The following is a 19,912-nucleotide window of genomic DNA, read 5'->3' as shown; positions in this document are numbered from 1 at the left end:
GCTGGTCCCTAATAGAACAGTCCTATCCTTGTCTGCAATGCGGACAATAATAGGACATGTTCTATTCTCTTGCGGAACAGACATATGGAAACAGAATGCACACAAAGTAACTTCAGTTTTTTTTTTTTAATGAATGGTTCCACATATGGTCCACAAAAAAACGGAACGGAAACAGAAAGAAAATAGGTTTGTGTGCATGAGCCCTAAGTGTGCAATTCTCCTGCAATGCCAGGGAATGTGTCACCTATTGCTTAAAGAGGTTGCCTCAACACAGACAATGTGGGCATATAGCTAGAATATGCCCCTATTGTCTTATAGGTGTGGGTCCCGCACCTATATCAAGAATGGAGCCCAGAAAGTGTTAGATGGTGCACTGCGCATGCGCAGCCGCCCTCCATTCTTTTTTTATGGGGCCACCAAAAATAGCCTGGCTTGGTTATTTCTGTCGGGCCCATAGAAGGGGACGGGAGCGGTGGCCGGTCATGCGCAGTGTGCTCCCATTCACTTCCATGGGGAGCGCGCTTGGTGGTGGCCGGACCAGAGTTCTCCCGCCACCACTTTGGAGGGCTCCGCTCCCGATATAGGTGCGGGACCCGCACCTATAAGACAATAGAGGCATATCCTAGCAATATGCCCACATTGTCTGTGATAGTAAAACCCCTTTAAATCAACGTCTTTATGTTAAACATATTATTTTCGAATTTTTGGTGGTTTTATTTTTTTTGCTTTTTTGTTTTTTCCATGTCTCTATAATTAAAAAATATATATATATAAATCATAAATTTTTACACTGGCCACTAGGCCTAAAATATGTTAAGCTTTCCTGTGTTTTGATAGCAGCTACATGGGCCATGGACACAATGGCCAGTTTTCTAGGCATACTCTGTGACCTATGCAAAGGTCAGCAGGGAGTAGATAAGCTGTGGTATAACCGATTGTGAATGGTGGATCCTGTATTGTCTAAACAGAGGTGTTACTTGTCATTGTAATTCTGCCTGTGGTGATGATAATTGCTACTGAAAAGTTACCTATACAGAACAGGAAATCATTACCTATTATTAGACCTAGTGAGATATAGATACTGACATGGAAAAACTGGGGAAAAAAAGCCAAAAACACTAAACAAACTATGTTTAACATTAATGTGTGATTTAAACAATAGGTCATTTTCTGAAGACATTTACACTAACCCAACTGTGCCTTAATAAGCAGCATCTTAGTGTCTGACAGCAACCTATTCCCCTCTCTCTTTGGCAATAAAATAAGCATATGGCAGCCTTCAGTTTAGATATTGGACCTACTACCACAAAATAGACAAAATGATAACCATTTCTGAGAACTGCCTTCATTTTTTTTTTTTTCGTTTTTTTTTTATGTTTTAGACCTTCATCTTTCTCAAGCATGAAGAGGGAACAAACCGCGGCTGATCCAAATTTAAGTAAAAATTTAAGTGTTAATAAATCAGGGTAAGTTACTATTTCACACTTCCATGTAGTAGTATGCATTATTTGGTGAAATGAATAGATTTTTTTTTTACTGCATTTCCATGTGAATGCATTTTTGGGATTGTGGTATTAATGATCCCACAGATCACTGTTCGTTATCTTATAGCCAGTAAAGGTCTGCATACTTTCATGTGTAATACATGTTCAGCTTTATTGCTGAATGTTAACATTTATTGGCCTTGTTGACTATAATGTTAGATTTTTTTTATATGTCATAATTTGAAACTGTATAATGCTGTATGGTAGCATTTATTTTACTTTTAGGTTCACACGTCAACTGAACTTTTCTTCTATAATTCCTATAGAACCCAAGCAAGCCATTCAGGTGCCCTGATTTCCTTAGAACAAGACCCAGAGATGCTTTGGCACACATCACATAATACCTGCCCCGTCGTCTTACAGAAAATGTTGCTAGGGGAAGAGAGCCGTGTATGTAGGTGTAGTAGTCACCAGATTCCCCATGTCACAGACCTGGAGTTTGACCAGCTGATAAACAAGACGTCATCCTTAGAGCAGGTCATTGTCGTGTGTGTTGTGTCATCCCTGGGCTCTCAGAAAAGTGACAAAAAGGATGTTCTAGACCAGCTGTACGAAAAGAAGAACCGATATAGAAGTATGCCATGTATGCAGGTAGGTAACACAAAGAGAAAAGCTTATAATAACACTTATTTCATTACAACTCCAGGTGAACTGCATTGCACTATGTCTTCATGTGAATTCTGACCTTGAGATTCCTCCAAAGCACCCTTTTTTTAAGAATACCTCTTGGGCAGGACTAAAAAAATGCAGTAGCAAATTAGACCAGATTTAATTTGATTCCTATTCTGAATAGACATATGTGTGTTTGCATACAGTTGCAACTCTGCCTCCCAGTGGCCATCATACACTATATGTAGCTGTCCATGGGCCCTGTAGACAAGGCCAGAAAAAAATATATGATGCTGGCATTGAGAAATAAAGAAGTTGCCCTAGGACTCATTGTACAAGTTGTCTGCACAAGGCTCCTCTAAATGTGTCTGTGTCCCACTCTGGCACCGCAACATTCAGGAAGGTTGCTATATAATTCTTAGTTTCTATAGATTTATATATATTGTACATCAAAACCTTTTTTCCTTTTAAAAAATTGCAATGTATTAGTTCATGTTTTAAATTAATAGTAACTAATGCTATGAAAATAGTGTCCAATGGATATAGTTTACAATATATGACCGTACATCTGCAGATCTGTTATCACTCATTTTTTCACCAAAAATGTAACTGATAATTTAGGTGCTGCCACACATTCAGGTTTTATAATGCAGTTTTTTATTCTATCTGTACTTAATAATTTCTCACCTTTTATGATCCACTCCTGATTTTGGCTATAAAAACTGCATAAAAAAACCTTAAGGTTTGGCAGAATCCTAAGGGTACAACCACATGTCGCGGTCAGGTGACGCTAGTGACGCAGCCGAGAGGGCCACAGCGAGATCTAATTAAACTATTGAGACAGCACTGTTCAGTGGGTCTCTATTCTTAATGGTCACGTGGCACCTACAATACTGTGCAGCCAATAAGAATATAGACCACATGCGCCACACGACCGTGCCATGTGGGCCTACCCTAAACCTGAATACATAGTGTGGCATGGAATTGTTTAGATTACACATGCCCACTCAATATCTTAGTTTGGCAAGAAGAAAAAACTTCTTAAACTTGATTTATAACAGATTAAAGGCTATGTACACTTATTGGAGGCAAAAAAAAAAATTATGATTGCATTTTATTCATTTTTGGCTAAAAATAATTTTTTCAATTGGTCTTTATTAAAAATATTGAGCTGCTCTGTCACAAAGGGTTAACTGTTTTTCAAACTACTGAGAGATGATAAACACTTATTTAAGCCACATTCTTATCAGTAAGATAAGAACTGAGCTATAATGAGTGTTTATAATGTCAGAGAGCAGAGATAAGGAGCCCGTCAGTAATGTTGATCGCGAATACTCTAATCGAATTTATAAGTTGAATTTAGGCACTTCGAGAATTCGCGAAAATCTAGAATATAGTGCTATATATTCGTAATCGCAAATGTTCTAGATTTTTTTTTTCCATCAGTACTACTGCTTCTTGCTTGTGGGCCAATGAGAGGGCTGCAATGTCTTTGTCTGAGCTTAGCAACATCCCTAACAACCAATAGGAAAATGTCCTACCCCTTACTATATAAGAACCTCCCCAGAAGTCATTTTCTACAGATTTATGGAGTTCTGAGAGAGAGAGCAGTGTCATTGCTGTGCTCTGTGCTTTACTGTTTAATTAGATAGTTAGTTAGTTAGTTAGCTTATATATATATATATATATATATATATATATATATATATATATATATATATATAATACAGATAGTGGGAGATAGTCAGTGTAGGTTAGATAGTGATAAAGTGTAGCTGATAGGTTCCAGTGCAGGGGGTTAGGTAGTGTGATAGGAATTACAGTTTCTCTGCTGTCCATACATACATGCTACAGACATAGTGCTGTGATGTCACAACAATACTTAGTGCACCAATCAGTAATATCTACTCAGACCTGATAAAATGTGAAGTTGCATGTTTTACGCAAAAAAATGTGCATTATTAGTGCCGATTTGCGCAATCGCGAAAATAATGACTGCGAATATTATGCGAAAAATTCCCGAAATATTGAGAAAACGAATATTGCCTATGCCGCTCATCATTACCCGTCAGCTCCTGGCCTTACAGAAAAGACAGAAAATCCACAGGCTGCTACTAGAGCATGTCAGCATGTACCAAAAAAAGGGTGTCATATTTTTAATAAATTGAAAAAATTATTTTTAGCTCAAAATGAGTACAATGCAATAATAAAAAAATTGCCCCTAAAGGTGAACATTGCCTTTAAAGTTTGAACAAAGAGCATGATTGCATAGAGATTACAGATTAGATTTCTCCTGCTATGATATAATTTTCATGCTTATGTGTTACAGAGTCGGATGGACTCCTTCCGTCTATTAAAGTACGACATCAACACATGCAATATTATCACAGGTCATAAACAACCTTTACTGGTTGAGCGACACAGTGTTGCTCCAGGAATAATCCTGGTAAGGACATGTACAGTATTTATTGGTGTGGTCTATAAACTCATGTTTACTTTCAAAACTTGTGTTAAAGATGTTCCCTACTGTATTACGGTTCAGCCCCTGAGATGTATGTGTATACAGGCACATGTAGTTCAGACACTGACAGACCCCAGTCTCAGGGACTGAACTGAAGCACATATAGTTTAGGAACCCTTCTTATACTGTCCACTGGGTGGCAGTGTAATCCTTCACAGCTGTCATCAATCACTGCTCGTGAAACATTCAAAGGGTGGTTTTACACTATGTATTTTTTTTAAACGTTGCTGTTTTACAGTTTTTTTAGCAAATAAAAAACCATTGCAGTCAGGTGTTATATCCTGGTTCTAAAAATCTCTACAAATTTGTTTTCCTGGCATCTAAAGAAAATGGATCACCACAATTTCGTTCAGCTCGTTAAAACCAGATAGCGACACATATCCTTTTTTCTGATTGTAGATTTTTTTTTTATTCTATCTCCTGAACATGATTATAGGGCGGCCAGCTTGCCTGAACTGTTCTTAACAGCATGTAGAAAGCATTAAGAAAATTGCTTTACGGTAGCCTCATGGGTCATAGACATGATGGTCAGGAAGGGACCTCATTGACTTCTATGGGAGGGAGAGTTTTCTAGGCATGTTCTGTGACCTGTGCAGAGGTCATTGTACATGGGAAGAATAAGCTCTGACAATCACCTATTGTGAAGTGGATCCTGTCTTATCTGTCATTCTAATCCTGCCTGTAGTGATATCACCTCTGTGTATAGATAAGCAGGTAACTGCAGTAAAGTGATCTGTGCAGACCAAGAAGTGGTGCCTATTATTAGACGTAGTGGCCAGTTCGAAAACTGCAGGATTTTATGGTTTTTGTTTAAATATAGATACTGACATGTAAAATTTTAAAATAACCAATTTTTTTTTTTTAAATATGTTAAACATAAAAACGTGATTTAAATAAGGGGTCATTTTCTGATAACACATTTCCTTTAAGTCAATTTCCTAGTGTTTTTTTTACTCCCTTGACATTTTTTTATTTGCTCTGGGTAAAAACAACAGAATGTAATGCTTTTGTTTTTCTCAATAGAGAAAGTAAGTTGGCTTTCCCAAATCCTTGGTAACTTGTCATCTGTGATGTTTCAATTAGCACTGCATTTCTTTTAGTTTTTTATACAACTTCAATTCCAAAAAAAGTTGGGACGCTGTTTAGAATGTAAACAAATGTAAAATAACAGCAGAATGCAAGGATTTGCAAATATCACAGTCCTACATGTTATTCACAATCGATCATAGAACCTATATCAGATGTTGAATGTGAGACATTTTATCATTTTATGAAAAAAACAACTTATTTAGAACTTGATGGTAGCAACTAGAGATGAGTGAAGCATTGGAAAATGCGATTCGGCTGCTTCGCTGAATTTCACAAAAAAATTAGCTTTGTGATAAATTATTTTGTCATGAAGCACACTTCTTTGTAATTAGTGGGTGCAATGACAGGGAGCGGCGATTATGCTGCTCCCCATCACTGTACCCCTCAGATGCAGCATTCATCCCTGATTGCGGCATCTTAACCACCTCCGGACCGCCTAACGCAGATTCGCGTTCCGGAGGTGGCAGCGCTGCGCAGAGTCACGCATATACGCGTCATCTCGCGAGACGCGAGATTTCGCTCAAAGCCGGCCCGCGCATGCGCATCGCGGGCCGGCAAAAGTTCAAGGACAAGTTCGTCACCAGCCTGCCAGCAATGATCATTGGCTGGCAGGCTGGCGATTTTCAAAAAATCCAATCACAAGTCATATAACAGATCATATTAGTAAATATGATCTGTTATATGGCTTGTCTGCTCCTCTGCTGGTCCTTTTCGTCGGTTGGATCCAGCAGAGGAGCAGACTGAACTGTGAGTAGCACCAACAGTACACTTAGCCCCCAGATCACCCCCTGCACCCCAATTAACCCTTTGATCACCCCTTTGATTGCCCCTGTCAATCACCTAGTGAAAGGAAAAAAGTGATCAGTGTAAACTGTCACTTTTTTTTTCACTGGTATTGACTGATAGGTTTTAGGATAGTTTAGGCCCCTTGGTTAGGTAGTTTAGGGATCAGTTAGCGCCCAGCCCACCGCAGTCACTTATTCGCTGTTTAGCGTATCGCTAATTAGCATTTGAACTTTTATAGTATCTGTAAGTGATCAAAACTGATCACGGTCAGATCTATAATAGTATTAGTGTCACCTTAGCTCACCCTCCACCCAAAACGCAGTGTTTGCCCGATCGGTCGCCCACACGTGCGTTCACCCACGCCCGCCCCACCGCAGTGACAAAAAATATATATTTTTTGATCACTGCACATTCACTTTACAAGCACTGCGGCGATAAAAAAATCAGTTTTGATATTTTTTATCAACCGCAGCGGCCTCCGGTACTTCGCTAGCCTCCCCTTTGTAAGACAGGCTTGCTTTTTTTCTTGGGTAGTCTCAGGGAATACCCCTAAATTTAGTAGTCCAAAATGTCAAACAGGGGGTATTCTTCTGAAGAGGCCTACAGGATTCTGACCCAGTCGGATGAGGAATGGGAATCTTCATCTGACGAATCTAGCGGGTCAGAATAGGAACCTGTAGAAAGCAGTGGCTCTCTGACCCAAAGTTCGGACGAGGAGGTCCCTGATAGAACCAGGCGTACCAGGCCCCGTGTCGCTAGACCACAGGTTGTGCAGGATCCGCTTCAAGAGCAGCAGAGTGGGGCTGGCGCTGTCGGATCACGTGGTGAGGCATACACCAGCAGCGCAGCCCTCCCTGGACCTAGTACCAGCACTGCCGTACAACATGGTGACGTGGCGAGCACCAGAAGGGCAGTTGAAGCTGGTACGGTGGCACGTGCAGTAGTTACCCCGTCGCAGCCACCGAACAGACAGGCCCGTAGAGCCCCTAGAATCCCTGAGGTGCTGGCAAACCCTGATTGGCAGTCACCAACTTCAGCCGCACCATTAGTTCCCCCTTTCACCGCCCAGTCTGGAGTTCGGGTTGAGACGGCTCAGATCGGTTCGGCCCTGGGATTTTTTGAGCTGTTCTTGACTGCGGAGCTCTTGGACTTAGTCGTGGCAGAGACAAACCGGTATGCCACACAATTTATATCCGCCAACCCGGGAAGCTATTATGCCCAGCCTTTCCGGTGGAAACCAGTCCAAGTTTCCGAAATTAAAATTTTTCTGGGCCTTCTCCTCAACATGGGTCTAACTAAAAAGCATGAATTGCGGTCATATTGGTCCACGAACCCAATTCATCACATGCCCATGTTCTCTGCTGCTATGTCCAGGGCACGATTTGAGACCATCCTGCGTTTCCTGCACTTTAGCGACAACACCACCTCCCGTCCCAGAGGCCACCCAGCTTTTGACCGGCTCCACAAAATTCGGCCCCTCATAGACCATTTCAACCAGAAATTTGCAGATTTGTATACCCCCGAGCAAAACATCTGCGTAGACGAGTCCCTAATACATTTTACCGGGCGCCTTGGCTTCAAACAATACATCCCAAGCAAGCGTGCCCGGTATGGGGTCAATTGTATAAGCTCTGTGAAAGGTCCACAGGCTATACCCAGAAATTTCGGATCTATGAGGGAAAAGATCAGACCCTGTAGCCGGTCGGTTGCCCTGACTACCTGGGGAGTAGTGGCAAGACAGTCTGGGACTTGGTGTCACCCTTATTCGGCAAGGGGTACCATCTTTATGTGGACAATTTCTACACAAGTGTAGCCCTCTTTAGGCATTTGTTTCTAGAACGGATTTGCGCCTGTGGCACCGCGCGAACTAGTCGCGTGGGCTTCCCCCAACGGCTTGTAACCACCCGTCTTGCAAGGGGGGAAAGGGCTGCCTTGTGTAACGAAGAACTGCTCGCGGTGAAATGGAGAGACAAGCGTGACGTTTACATGCTCTCCTCCATTCACGCAGACACGACAATCCAAATTGAGCGAGCAACCCGTGTCATTGAAAAGCCCCTCTCAGTCCACGACTATAATTTGCTCATGGGAGGGGTGGACTTCAATGACCAGATGTTGTCTCCATATTTAGTTTCCCGATGTCTGTATATTTAATTCAATTGGCTCTGTACAATAGAAGACACCCCAAGGTATTCCGTGAGGGGCATGGCGAGTTCCTAGAATTTTTTATTTTTTGTCACAAGTTAGTGGAAAATGATGATTTTTTTTTTTTTTTTCTTACAAAGTCTCATATTCCACTAACTTGTGACAAAAAATAAAAACTTCCATGAACTCACTATGCCCATCAGCGAATACCTTGGGGTGTCTTCTTTCCAAAATGGGGTCACTTGTGGGGTAGTTATACTGCCCTGGCATTCTAGGGGCCCAAATGTTTGGTAAGGAGTTTGAAATCAATTCTGTAAAAAATGACTGGTGAAATCCGAAAGGTGCTCTTTGGAATGTGGGCCCCTTTGCCCACCTAGGCTGCAAAAAAGTGTCACACATGTGGTATCTCCATATTCAGGAGAAGTTGGGGAATGTGTTTTGGGGTGTCATTTTACATATACCCATGCTGGATGAGAGATATATCTTGGCAAAAGACAACTTTTCCCATTTTTTTATACAAAGTTGGCATTTGACCAAGATATTTATCTCACCCAGCATGGGTATATGTAAAATGACACCCCAAAACACATTCCCCAACTTCTCCTGAATACGGAGATACCACATGTGTGACACTTTTTTGCAGCCTAGGTGGGCAAAGGGGCCCACATTCCAAAGAGCACCTTTCAGATTTCACCAGCCATTTTTTACATAATTTGATTTCAAACTCCTTACCACACATTTGGGCCCCTAGAATGCCAGGGCAGTATAACTACCCCACAAGTGACCCCATTTTGGAAAGAAGACACCCCAAGGTATTCGCTGATGGGCATAGTGAGTTCATGGAAGTTTTAATTTTTTGTCACAAGTTAGTGGAATATGAGACTTTGTAAGAAAAAATAAATAAAAAATCATCATTTTCCACTAACTTGTGACAAAAAATAAAAAGTTCTATGAACTCACTATGCCCATCAGTGAATACCTTAGGGTGTCTACTTTCCGAAATGGGGTCATTTGTGGGGTGTTTGTACTGTCTGGGCATTGTAGAACCTCAGGGAACATGACAGGTGCTCAGAAAGTCAGAGCTGCTTCAAAAAGCGGAAATTCACATTTTTGTACCATAGTTTGTAAACGCTATAACTTTTACCCAAACCATTTTTTTTTTTTACCCAAACATTTTTTTTTTATCAAAGACATGTAGAACAATAAATTTAGAGCAAAACTTATATATGGATCTCGTTTTTTTTGCAAAATTTTACAACTGAAAGTGAAAAATGTCATTTTTTTTGCAAAAAAAATCGTTAAATTTCCATTAATAACAAAAAAAGTAAAAATGTCAGCAGCAAAGAAATACCACCAAATGAAAGCTCTATTAGTGAGAAGAAAAGAAGGTAAAATTCATTTGGGTGGTAAGTTGCATGACCGAGCAATAAACGGTGAAAGTAGTGTAGGTCAGAAGTGTAAAAAGTGGCCTGGTCTTTCAGGGTGTTTAAGCACTGGGGGCTGAGGTGGTTAAAGTGTAAAAAAAAAAAAAAATCATACTTACCTCATCCATTTGATCGCGAAGAGCCAGCCGCCACCATCTTGATTAAAGATCCATTACGAAATCTCGCATGGCCCATGACTACGTCACCACGTCAACCGGCATGATGTCACTGCACAAGGGATTTCACGTGGGTTCTTCAGTATGATTTTTTATTTTTTTTTACTGCCGTTTCAGGGAAAATTGATTCCCTACCATGAAGCACAAGGAAATTCGGCTTGGTGGTGAATTGAATTCTCCCTGAAATTCCACTTCATGGACGGATTCACTCAACACTAGCAGCAACATATCTCAAAAAGGTTGGGAAAGGGGTAACAAAAGGCTAGAAAAGTGAGTGGAAGTAATAAAAGAAAAGCAGGAGGAGAAATTTGCAACTAAGTCACATGACTGGGTATAAAAAGAGCATATTAGAGAGGCAGAGCCTCGAAGAAGCAAATATGGCCAGAGTTTCACCAATCCTCAAAAACTTGCGTCTATAAATAGTGGAACAATAACAGAAAAATATTCCTCAACGTAAACTTGCAAAGAATTTGAGCATCCCAACATCTACAGTGCATAATATCAATCGATTCAGAGAATCTGGAGAAATCCATGTGCACAAGAGACAAGGCTGACGGTCAATATTGGTTACTTGTGATCTATGGGCATTCAGGCGACACTGCATTCAAACCAGGCATGATTCTGTACTGGAAATCACTGCACAGGCTCAGGAACAATTCCAGAAAGCATCGTCTGTGAACACAGGTCGATGTACTATCCACAAATGCAAGTTAAAGCTGTATCATGCGAAGAAGAGACCATGTGTCAACATGATCTAGAAATGCTACCATCTATGCTGGGCTAGATCAGTGAGATCAAATCAAAATTTGAAATTCTTTTTGGAAATCTCAAATGTGTCCTGTGAACTGAAGTGCATTCATCACAACAGCATGGCTTCGTAGAAGAAGAGCCCAGGTGCTCAACTGGCATCATGAAACGAAACATCCGGCAAAGGAGACCAAGGACTGTTGAGCAGCTAGAATCCTACATCGGACAAGAATAGGACAACATTCCTCCCACAAACTCCAGCAATTGTCCTCCTCACTTCCCAGATGTTTGCAGACTGTTGTTAAAAGAATAGGGGATGCCACACAATGGTAGACATGGCCCTGTCCCAACTTTTTTGAGATGTGTTGATGCCATTAAGTTTTAAAATAGTTATTTTTCCATGAAATTGTATAATGTCTCACTTTCAACATCTGATATGTATTGTAAGATGAATTGTGAAGAAATATGGGTCTACAAGGTTTGTAAATCATTGCATTCGTTTTTTATTTACCTTCATTTACATATTACACAGTGTCCAAACACTTTTATGTAGATCCTCGCTTTGTATATGACATACCTAGAGTGTAAATTCAGCCATAAATTCCCAGGCTCATCACACACAGTGAGCACATATTCATGAGCATTACTAAGTGCAGTCAAGGATCTAATGTTTGGCCGTGACCCAGCAGAAATGGTCTTGAAAACATTGTTTACTGTAGACAGAGGAATGAGATTTTGCGGTGCTGACCTCATTTCATTCCCACTGTTTTAACTTGCACTGTTTAGACCTAGGACTAGATCAAAGAATAATACACATTAAAACATAGCATAAAAGATTTAAATAACAATATGTGAGCACTACCTACTAATATGTTGCCTGCGGAGACTTGATATCTTTTATATTTAAGAAGTTTCATAATTGTTAATCCCCACCTACAAACTGATGCTCAGACTGAACAGAACTAGTTGACTGTGAATTGTGTCAAGGGAGGCGTGCGTGGAATGGCCATAAAATACCTGTAACTAAATAGATAAGGGGATATATAAACTCATTGTGTACCAAAGTCAGCTATAGATCACATCCCTCAAACATAATTACTATACCTAGGTGTAAGCCAAAAACACTATTGTACCCGCTGATGCACTTAACTGTTTAGTGTTCATGCATAGCATGGATTTAAAAGAAGCATATCACATGCCTTTTTGTAAGAAAAACAGTATGGTTATTGTGTGTTTCTCCAGATCCCCAGCTTCCCTTAAATAGCTATTTGGCACGGGTGCCAGAACCCCACCAATATTGATGACCTACCCTGAGGATAGGTCATCAATTTACTCCCGGAAAACCCCCTTAACACGACCATAGAGTTCCATGATAAAATGATGCCTGCATGCAGCAACCACTAGGGGGAGCTAAATGCATATGGATGTATACAGCTAGTACTTGGTTATCCAACCTTTGACATTTTTTTAAACAGCAGCAAGTGCCTTTCTACTGGCATCATGGCTGCCATTGCCGAGTAGTGATGCATGAACTGTGGTTGCTTGCAGAGCAAGCTGGAGATTGGACGTGTAAGTAGTGTTTTTTTTAGCACATTGCTCCTGTTTTTATTATTTTTCAAAGTTCAGATAACCCTTTTAACTCAATGGTAGCTGTATAATGCACACAGTGAGCTCCCTTAGTAAAGGATGCAGGTAAATACTCTGACTTTGAAGAGCAATAAGGCTATTCACACTTGCTTTTATCAGACTCTGGAGTTCACCATATCCAGCCTATCAGATACTGCATGCAATGTTTTCTTCCGACTGAAAACCGGCACAATCCCAGTCAATGGGGTCCGGCGAGGAAGGCAGTATCTGGCTAGGCTGAATCTGCTAAACTCCAGCAGGTTGTTCCAGCAACATGTGTGAACCTTCCCTAAGGGAAACAGTTCAGTGCTAGGAGTCCTCTTACCATAGGGAAACAAAGGGTTTTAATGTCTTGATGAAGGGGGTTATTCACCCCTGAAACACGTAGACAAATAAAAGCCATTTAAACTATACGCTTCATTTGAATGGTATCCTTGGCAGTGCCCGCAGAAGAGGTTCATCCGTTTTTATCTTATCCACGTCCGAAGTACTAAATAGAGACATATAATAAGAATAACAGATCCATCAACTGGGACTTGCTCATGGTTTCAGTGTAAGTACACTGCAATACAAGTGAAAAAATAAAAGCAAAATATTCTGTTTTATAGTTTCTTTCAAACATTCCTTGACTGCATAGCCACTGTTAATCAAAGATGAAGCTCATATCAAGGCTACTTTCACATCAGCACTAATATTTCCGTTCTTCTGCTCCGTTATAGATTTGGCAAATAACTGACAGAAACATGAGCCTAACAGATCCCATTGACTATAATGGGATCCATTAGATTTCTATTTAGGAGAACTTTTTTGTGATATTTTTGATGAACTCAGTGACGAAAACTCCTAATGGAGCCTTCAAGGCAGATGTGACGTCAGACTAAATGTCAAGAATACTTAGTATGGTCCAGAGTGAGAGGATTTGTCTATAAACACGATAAAATATTGGTCTGTAAAAGAATTCGGCTTCATGCCCTGGTGCATTGGATCTTATTTAATGACAGAATTTCATTTCGGCTCATTCATAGAACTATATAAAACATCCATGTGCCAAAACAAGGATCTTATTCTATCATGGAGAAGCAGTAAAACCCTTCCCTTGAAAAAGCATGCTTGTGATGTGATCGGTTCCCCCCTTTGGCACAGGCTGTGCATACAACCACATGAATGATGCCGCCTTCCAGAGGGATACTCAGCTCTTATTAGTGAAAGAATGAGGGGATTCACAGGATTGATGTGTTCTATTTCTCTTTTATTTTACCCCAGATGTATATTAGTGGCAAGCTGGTGTTTGCAAACTACATTTTTAATGGATACAGCAGATCAATAAAAGACCTTCAGAAACAGATAATACTAACTAGGAGCGACTACCTGGCAGGATGCCGTTTACCCAAGGATTTCAAATTTAGGTATTCATCATTATTCATATAATATTTTGTGTGTAATGTCTTATGTGCACATTTCTTTTTTCTCTTTTGGCAAGATTTTGTCCATGGCATATACCATCACTAAAGGTGGGTTTAGATGCTCCGATGTCACAGTCAGTTGTCGGGGAGGCTGCTCGTTCAGTGGGGGTTAGGCACTGCACTTACATCACCTCCACAGTATGAGAATGAGTGATCGCAATTGCGATCACTCGTCCTCGTACGGCTGCATTGTTTAGCACGATGTGCTGCCCAGAAACGCTAATTGGTGGTGCCTGCACGAACGACAGGATTACCCGATAAACAAGCGTTTTGCTCGTTCCTCAGGTGATCGGCGGCACATTTAGACAGGCAGATTGTCGGGAACGAGACAATTGGGCAGTGTAAATTCACATTGAGGCTACTTTCACATATGCGCTAAGGTATCCGGCATGCAGTTTCAGCCCGGGAACTGCCTTCTGGAGTTCGTCGGATTTGGCATAGCCGGATCGGAGGGTCAGTGTACATCCAGACCCCATTGATCATAATGGGACCTGGCAGGGATCTGTCCGGTTTCCAGCATGAGTACCAGGATTTGGCTGGATAAAATACAATGATTGCCAAATCCCTGCCAGGTCCCATTATAGTCCATGGGCTCTGGTGGAGATTGGCAGTATTCGGCTATGCCAGATACAATGAATTCTGACAGGCCTTAGTCTAGTATACTGCAAGCGCTAATCCGTCACTAGACTACAGCACAAAGCTCTCTTCTTCTCCGCTTCTGGTCCCCGCATGAGACTTACCATCTACACTCATGTCACTGCTACCAGCCAGTCAGTGGCCTCAGCAGTGATGTGTGCAGCCACGGCATGTGACCACTAGTACCATACCACTGAGGTCCCTGATTGGACAGCTCATCACATTTCCAGTCCAGCGCGGACCGGAAGTGGAGGAGAATGTAGTTTGTGCTGAAACCAGAGTACCGTTGGCAAGTGAGTCTTTTTAAAATCAAAAGGGGGTGCCCAGTCTCAGAGAACCCCTTTAATGGGACTTGCAGGAGGGGATAGATTCCCTTTAAATTAGATCTGACACCAAGAAAATGAATTTTGTGCCTGGACATCACTCACAACTGGAGTAAAAACCTATTTTTTGTTTGCCAAAATGAATAATCATATAATGAAAATAAATGATTACAAATAAAATCTCTTTCCATATATATAGCAGGGGAAATGGTATAGCTCGGCTCTCCATCTTGGACATTTGCATTTGTCATGTTATGAAGATGCAGCAGATGTCTGGTATTAATAAAACATTGGCATTCCATACAGAAGGGCGGCTTGTCTCTTCACTATTTTGGTTAAGGTCATCAATAGGATATCCTGTGCTTTGATACCTGCTGCTAGTGTAGGTGCCTAAGGCATTCTACTAGCAGCGCAAAGATCAGAGAAGTAGGTCCATGACCTGGAGGTATATGTGAATGCCCACTGCACAGTCACACTGGGACTCAATCCACTAAACAGCAGGTGGCCACATTACACAAAGTCCAGGCATCTACAGACTTTGGAGGCGGAAATCAATAGGTTCTGCGTATATATCAGCTTTGTGCTATATACACGCCATTGTCCTGTCAAGTCCCTGCCCGATGGGTAGTGTGGTTTGTACTTTAAAGTGTGTTCACGCTGCTTAGTAAAGAATCACATACAAACGCTACTATTAGCCCTGCTCAGTTTTGCCACCCCCTTCATATGTTATCAACCTTCTCAGCATTTGCGCACACTTGTGCGATACAGACAATCAGAAGTGAAGGTTAATGCCTAGTTAAAGGGCTTGTCCAGGTTATAAAATAATGGCCCCTCTAGGCAGGAATGGTTATAAAGCAATAACATGACATATACTCATCTATTGCATCTAGCTTTGTCACTCTGCTCCTACCCAACAAGCGTGGTTTAGCACACATACTCCATGTGACCCCTGCAGTTATGTGCCATATACCAGTGACGTGTGATTGGCTGCAGCAGAGTTCAGAGTTTACAGGCTTGTGATCGCTGCAGTTATGTGCCATATACCACTGACGTGTGATTGGCTGCAGCAGAGTTCAGAGTTTACAGGCTTGTGATCGCTGCAGTTATGTGCCATATACCACTGACGTGTGATTGGCTGCAGCAGTGTTCAGAGTTTACAGGCTTGTGATCGCTGCAGTTATGTGCCATATACCACCGACGTGTGATTGGCTGCAGCAGTGTTCAGAGTTTACAGGCTTGTGATCGCTGCAGTTATGTGCCATATACCACTGATGTGTGATTGGCTGCAGCAGTGTTCAGAGTTTACAGGCTTGTGATCGCTGCAGTTATGTGCCATATACCACTGACGTGTGATTGGCTGCAGCAGTGTTCAGAGTTTACAGGCTTGTGATCGCTGCAGTTATGTGCCATATACCACTGATGTGTGATTGGCTGCAGCAGTGTTCAGAGTTTACAGGCTTGTGATCGCTGCAGTCAAGATAATGACATCACAGCTGCGATGTGAGCAGCGGTGCTAGAAGTGGCATTGGGTGTGATAGGTGAGTATATGTCCTTTTTTATTTTATGATTATCCCTGCCTAGAGGGACATTTTTTTAATAACTCGGACAACTCCCTTTTCTTTTTTTTAGAAGGGCTCTGCCATGATTGATGTAAAAAATAAAAATCAGACATCATATAATACATGCCAATAGCTTTCTAACAAGGCTAGAACCAGCCCTGTACTTCACATGGATCCAGAGATCTCCCTATTCATTGCTCCATTTACCCTGCTAGTTTCTCTTCAGGCTGACAGCTTGCGGTGGGGTGAAGTGTCCTTTCTCAGGGGGTGTGTCCTTTCTCATGGGGGCGTGTCCTTTCTACCGTAGCTCTCTCCCTGTACCGGTAGATATGGCTGGTGGCAGTTGAAGAAGGGAACTAAGCAATGCAGATCCAGCTTAGTAGGTGAACATGCACATTACCATACAGATTGAAAGGCTTTTCCAGGAGTTCAATATTGATGGCCTGTCCTCAAGATCAGGTGTTTAAAGAGACCATGGCGCTCCGGGGAGTGCTTTGCCCTCTTCCTAGACTACTGACATCACTTTCATGGGCCTATTTGCAGCTCAATCCTGTTTAAGTGAATGAGCCTGGGCTACAATACCAAGCACAGCCGCTATAAAATGTACAGAGCTGTGCTTGGTATTCTGTGAGGAGGTCACAGCGGTCACCTGAGCACCGTGACCTCGTCAGGGTGTCGGGAGTCAGACTGAGGATAGGACATCAATATTGTACTTCCGAAAAATCCCTTCAGACAGCATTATAATGAAGTTAAGGCAATATCTAGTAACTGGAGTATATTTGCAATAGAGATTACAAAAGTAATGAGTTTGTTCATGTTGAATTACATTAAAATAATATCCCTGTTGCAGCATGCTGCTCAATTCTGTTACTAAAATGATGGAAACTATGTTATACGCTAGTTTAGACAATGGGACATTCAGCTCATTCCATACAGGAACACCCCCATGAACCTGAATGTAGAGATGTGCAAAACAATGAAAATATGAATGGGTAAAATCACATATTGTCTGCTCTTGTTTTTAGGTAAGGTCAAATACACAGTAGTATTGATTTTATATTTATTTTTGTTTTTAAAGCCATGAAGCACATGTGGACTATTCCTCTTTCCATATATCTCCAACAAGCACAACTATTAAGGAAGTCTTCTCTCAGGTACTACAAGTCATCATAGACACTATTATATAACAGCCTGCACTATAGATATATATATATATATATATATATACACACACACTATACACTACTGGAAAATAAAAGAAACACACCGGAAAACAATGCGATCAACAAAGTATAAACTGCTAGTGGTGCTTGGTCAATGATCACACAACCAAGGCGGTGCGCCCCTTATTTTAGGTTCTGCAGCAGGGTATATGAGGCAGGGTCACATTAATTCTGGGTGGCATCTGCCCTTGCTGTGATATAGCCTACCACTCTGGCATGGTAATGGTCATACAGATGCTGGATCTCCTCCTGTGGTTATTCCTAGCTCTTTCCTTCGACCCCTAGTTCAGCCAAGGTGGTTGTTGGCTGCTGTGCATGGGACTCAGGGGTGGACTGGGAACTTAAAGTGGCCCTGGAAAAAATTCTGAAAGCGGCTCTGTTTTATAGTCAGGTCCAAATTGATGGAAGGCAGGGCCAACACAAGTAGCCAGCAGTACCATATTGTGGCACATTATTCCACCCCAACAGAGCCAAATACCACCATCCATCACAAAATACTGCCAGCAGCACAAAATACATCCCAAAAACTTCCACTGGCCGGCCGCGAGGAGGGCCCAGGCGGCCCCCTGGGCATCGGTGCACCGGGAAATTTCACTGTAAGGTCTATGGCCAATGTGCCCCTGATGGGAGATCTGTCGCCCCATCCCCCCTATACATTTAGATGGGGAGAGATCTGGTGATCGAACTGCCGGATACACTAAAGAGCATGTTATGTAGCGCAGGAAGTGTGTGGGTGGGTGATATCTTGATGGAGCACCATGTCGCCTGAGTCAAAAAAGAAAGTAGGACTGGTTCAATGATGGCCTGGACATACCAATGTTCTATCGGCAAATACTAGATAGGAACGTACATTTTAAGCTAATGGCGACCATGACACCTAGAGTTGGTCATGTGTATCTCCACACTATGTATGATAGCAGAAAGTGTTTTCCAGCCCTCCTGTGAACTCTGATTCGGCCATCAATGGCAAACAATAGTGTTCAGTGATGAAAGCAGGTTCTGCCTTGGTACTAATGATAGCTGCAATATAAATATATATATATATATATATATATATATATAAATAATCTGACTGAAACAAGTAGGCTGAGGAATAGATATTTATAGCATGTCTTTTAGTTTGCTCAAGTGACAGCACAAGAACATGAATCATAAGGCACGAGTTTAACTTCAGTTTTGTCATCTCACCACAGGTTGCTCCATTAAGTCAGCAGTAGACATGGTAAAGAAGAGCCTACAAAGCACCAACGGACACTGACTGGAAGTATAAGAAAATAGCACTAGCTTCTGTATATTGCGAGGGGATTTATCACAATCCAATAAACTTTATATTATGGGTTTTGGTAGATACTTTTGAAATGGACAAATTTTGTATCCAATTTAGCAGCTATATATGAAACTGGTACAATTCATCACTGACAACCAGCTCAATGCTGTGATTACCACTGCAACTCAGCATATACCATATGTAGGATTATGCCAGCAGAAATCAAATATTTAATGCAAGACCACATTATAAAGGGCTGCCTTTAATGATACTATAGCAAAGGGTCAGCAACCTCCAGCAGTCCAGCTGCGGTGAAACTACAACTCCCAGCATGCTCCATTTACTTCTATGGAAGTTACAGGAACTGCTGACCAAGTGTGCATGCTGGGGGTTGCAGTTTCACAACAGCTGGAGTGCAGGAGGTTGCTGACCCCTGCTAGAAGCTGAAGGAGAGCAGTACATTTCCTTTAACTTATTGCTCATTTTTATTATAAAGATCAACCAAACAAATAAAAGGGTATGCACATTATTGCATTAATCGCCGCCCCCATTCTTCTAAAATGGACAGGTAGAAAAAACTGATTCAACATGGATGGAAAATCATCAGTTTTAGGGTACTTTCACACTAGCGGCAGGACGGATCCGACAGGCTGTTCACCCTGTCGGATCCGTCCTGCCGTTATTTCGCAGTGCCGCCATTGACTATAATGGAGACGGGGGGCGGTGCTCCGGCGCAGCACGGCGAGAGGCCGCCGGACTAAAAATTAGGACATGCAG

At 41.7% G+C, this 19,912-nt stretch overlaps 1 protein-coding gene across 1 annotated transcript in view; it reads left to right on the top strand.

The window, feature by feature from the left end:
• Positions 1–19,282, top strand: part of C1H3orf20 (chromosome 1 C3orf20 homolog) — a 29,420-nt gene extending 10,138 nt beyond the window's left edge. The window contains exons 7-12 of the mRNA XM_040408968.1: positions 1,383–1,466; positions 1,811–2,135; positions 4,483–4,599; positions 13,928–14,070; positions 17,724–17,799; positions 19,062–19,282. Of these exons, the coding sequence (XP_040264902.1) occupies positions 1,383–1,466; positions 1,811–2,135; positions 4,483–4,599; positions 13,928–14,070; positions 17,724–17,799; positions 19,062–19,085 (769 nt within the window). The 3' untranslated portion in view covers positions 19,086–19,282. The remainder of the gene's footprint in view (positions 1–1,382; positions 1,467–1,810; positions 2,136–4,482; positions 4,600–13,927; positions 14,071–17,723; positions 17,800–19,061) is intronic.
• Positions 19,283–19,912: the final 630 nt, after the last annotated feature.

The sequence above is a fragment of the Bufo bufo genome, chromosome 1 (genome assembly GCF_905171765.1).
Source record: "Bufo bufo chromosome 1, aBufBuf1.1, whole genome shotgun sequence".
Classification (NCBI taxonomy): domain Eukaryota; kingdom Metazoa; phylum Chordata; class Amphibia; order Anura; family Bufonidae; genus Bufo; species Bufo bufo.
This window is presented reverse-complemented; position numbering and strand designations above follow the sequence as displayed.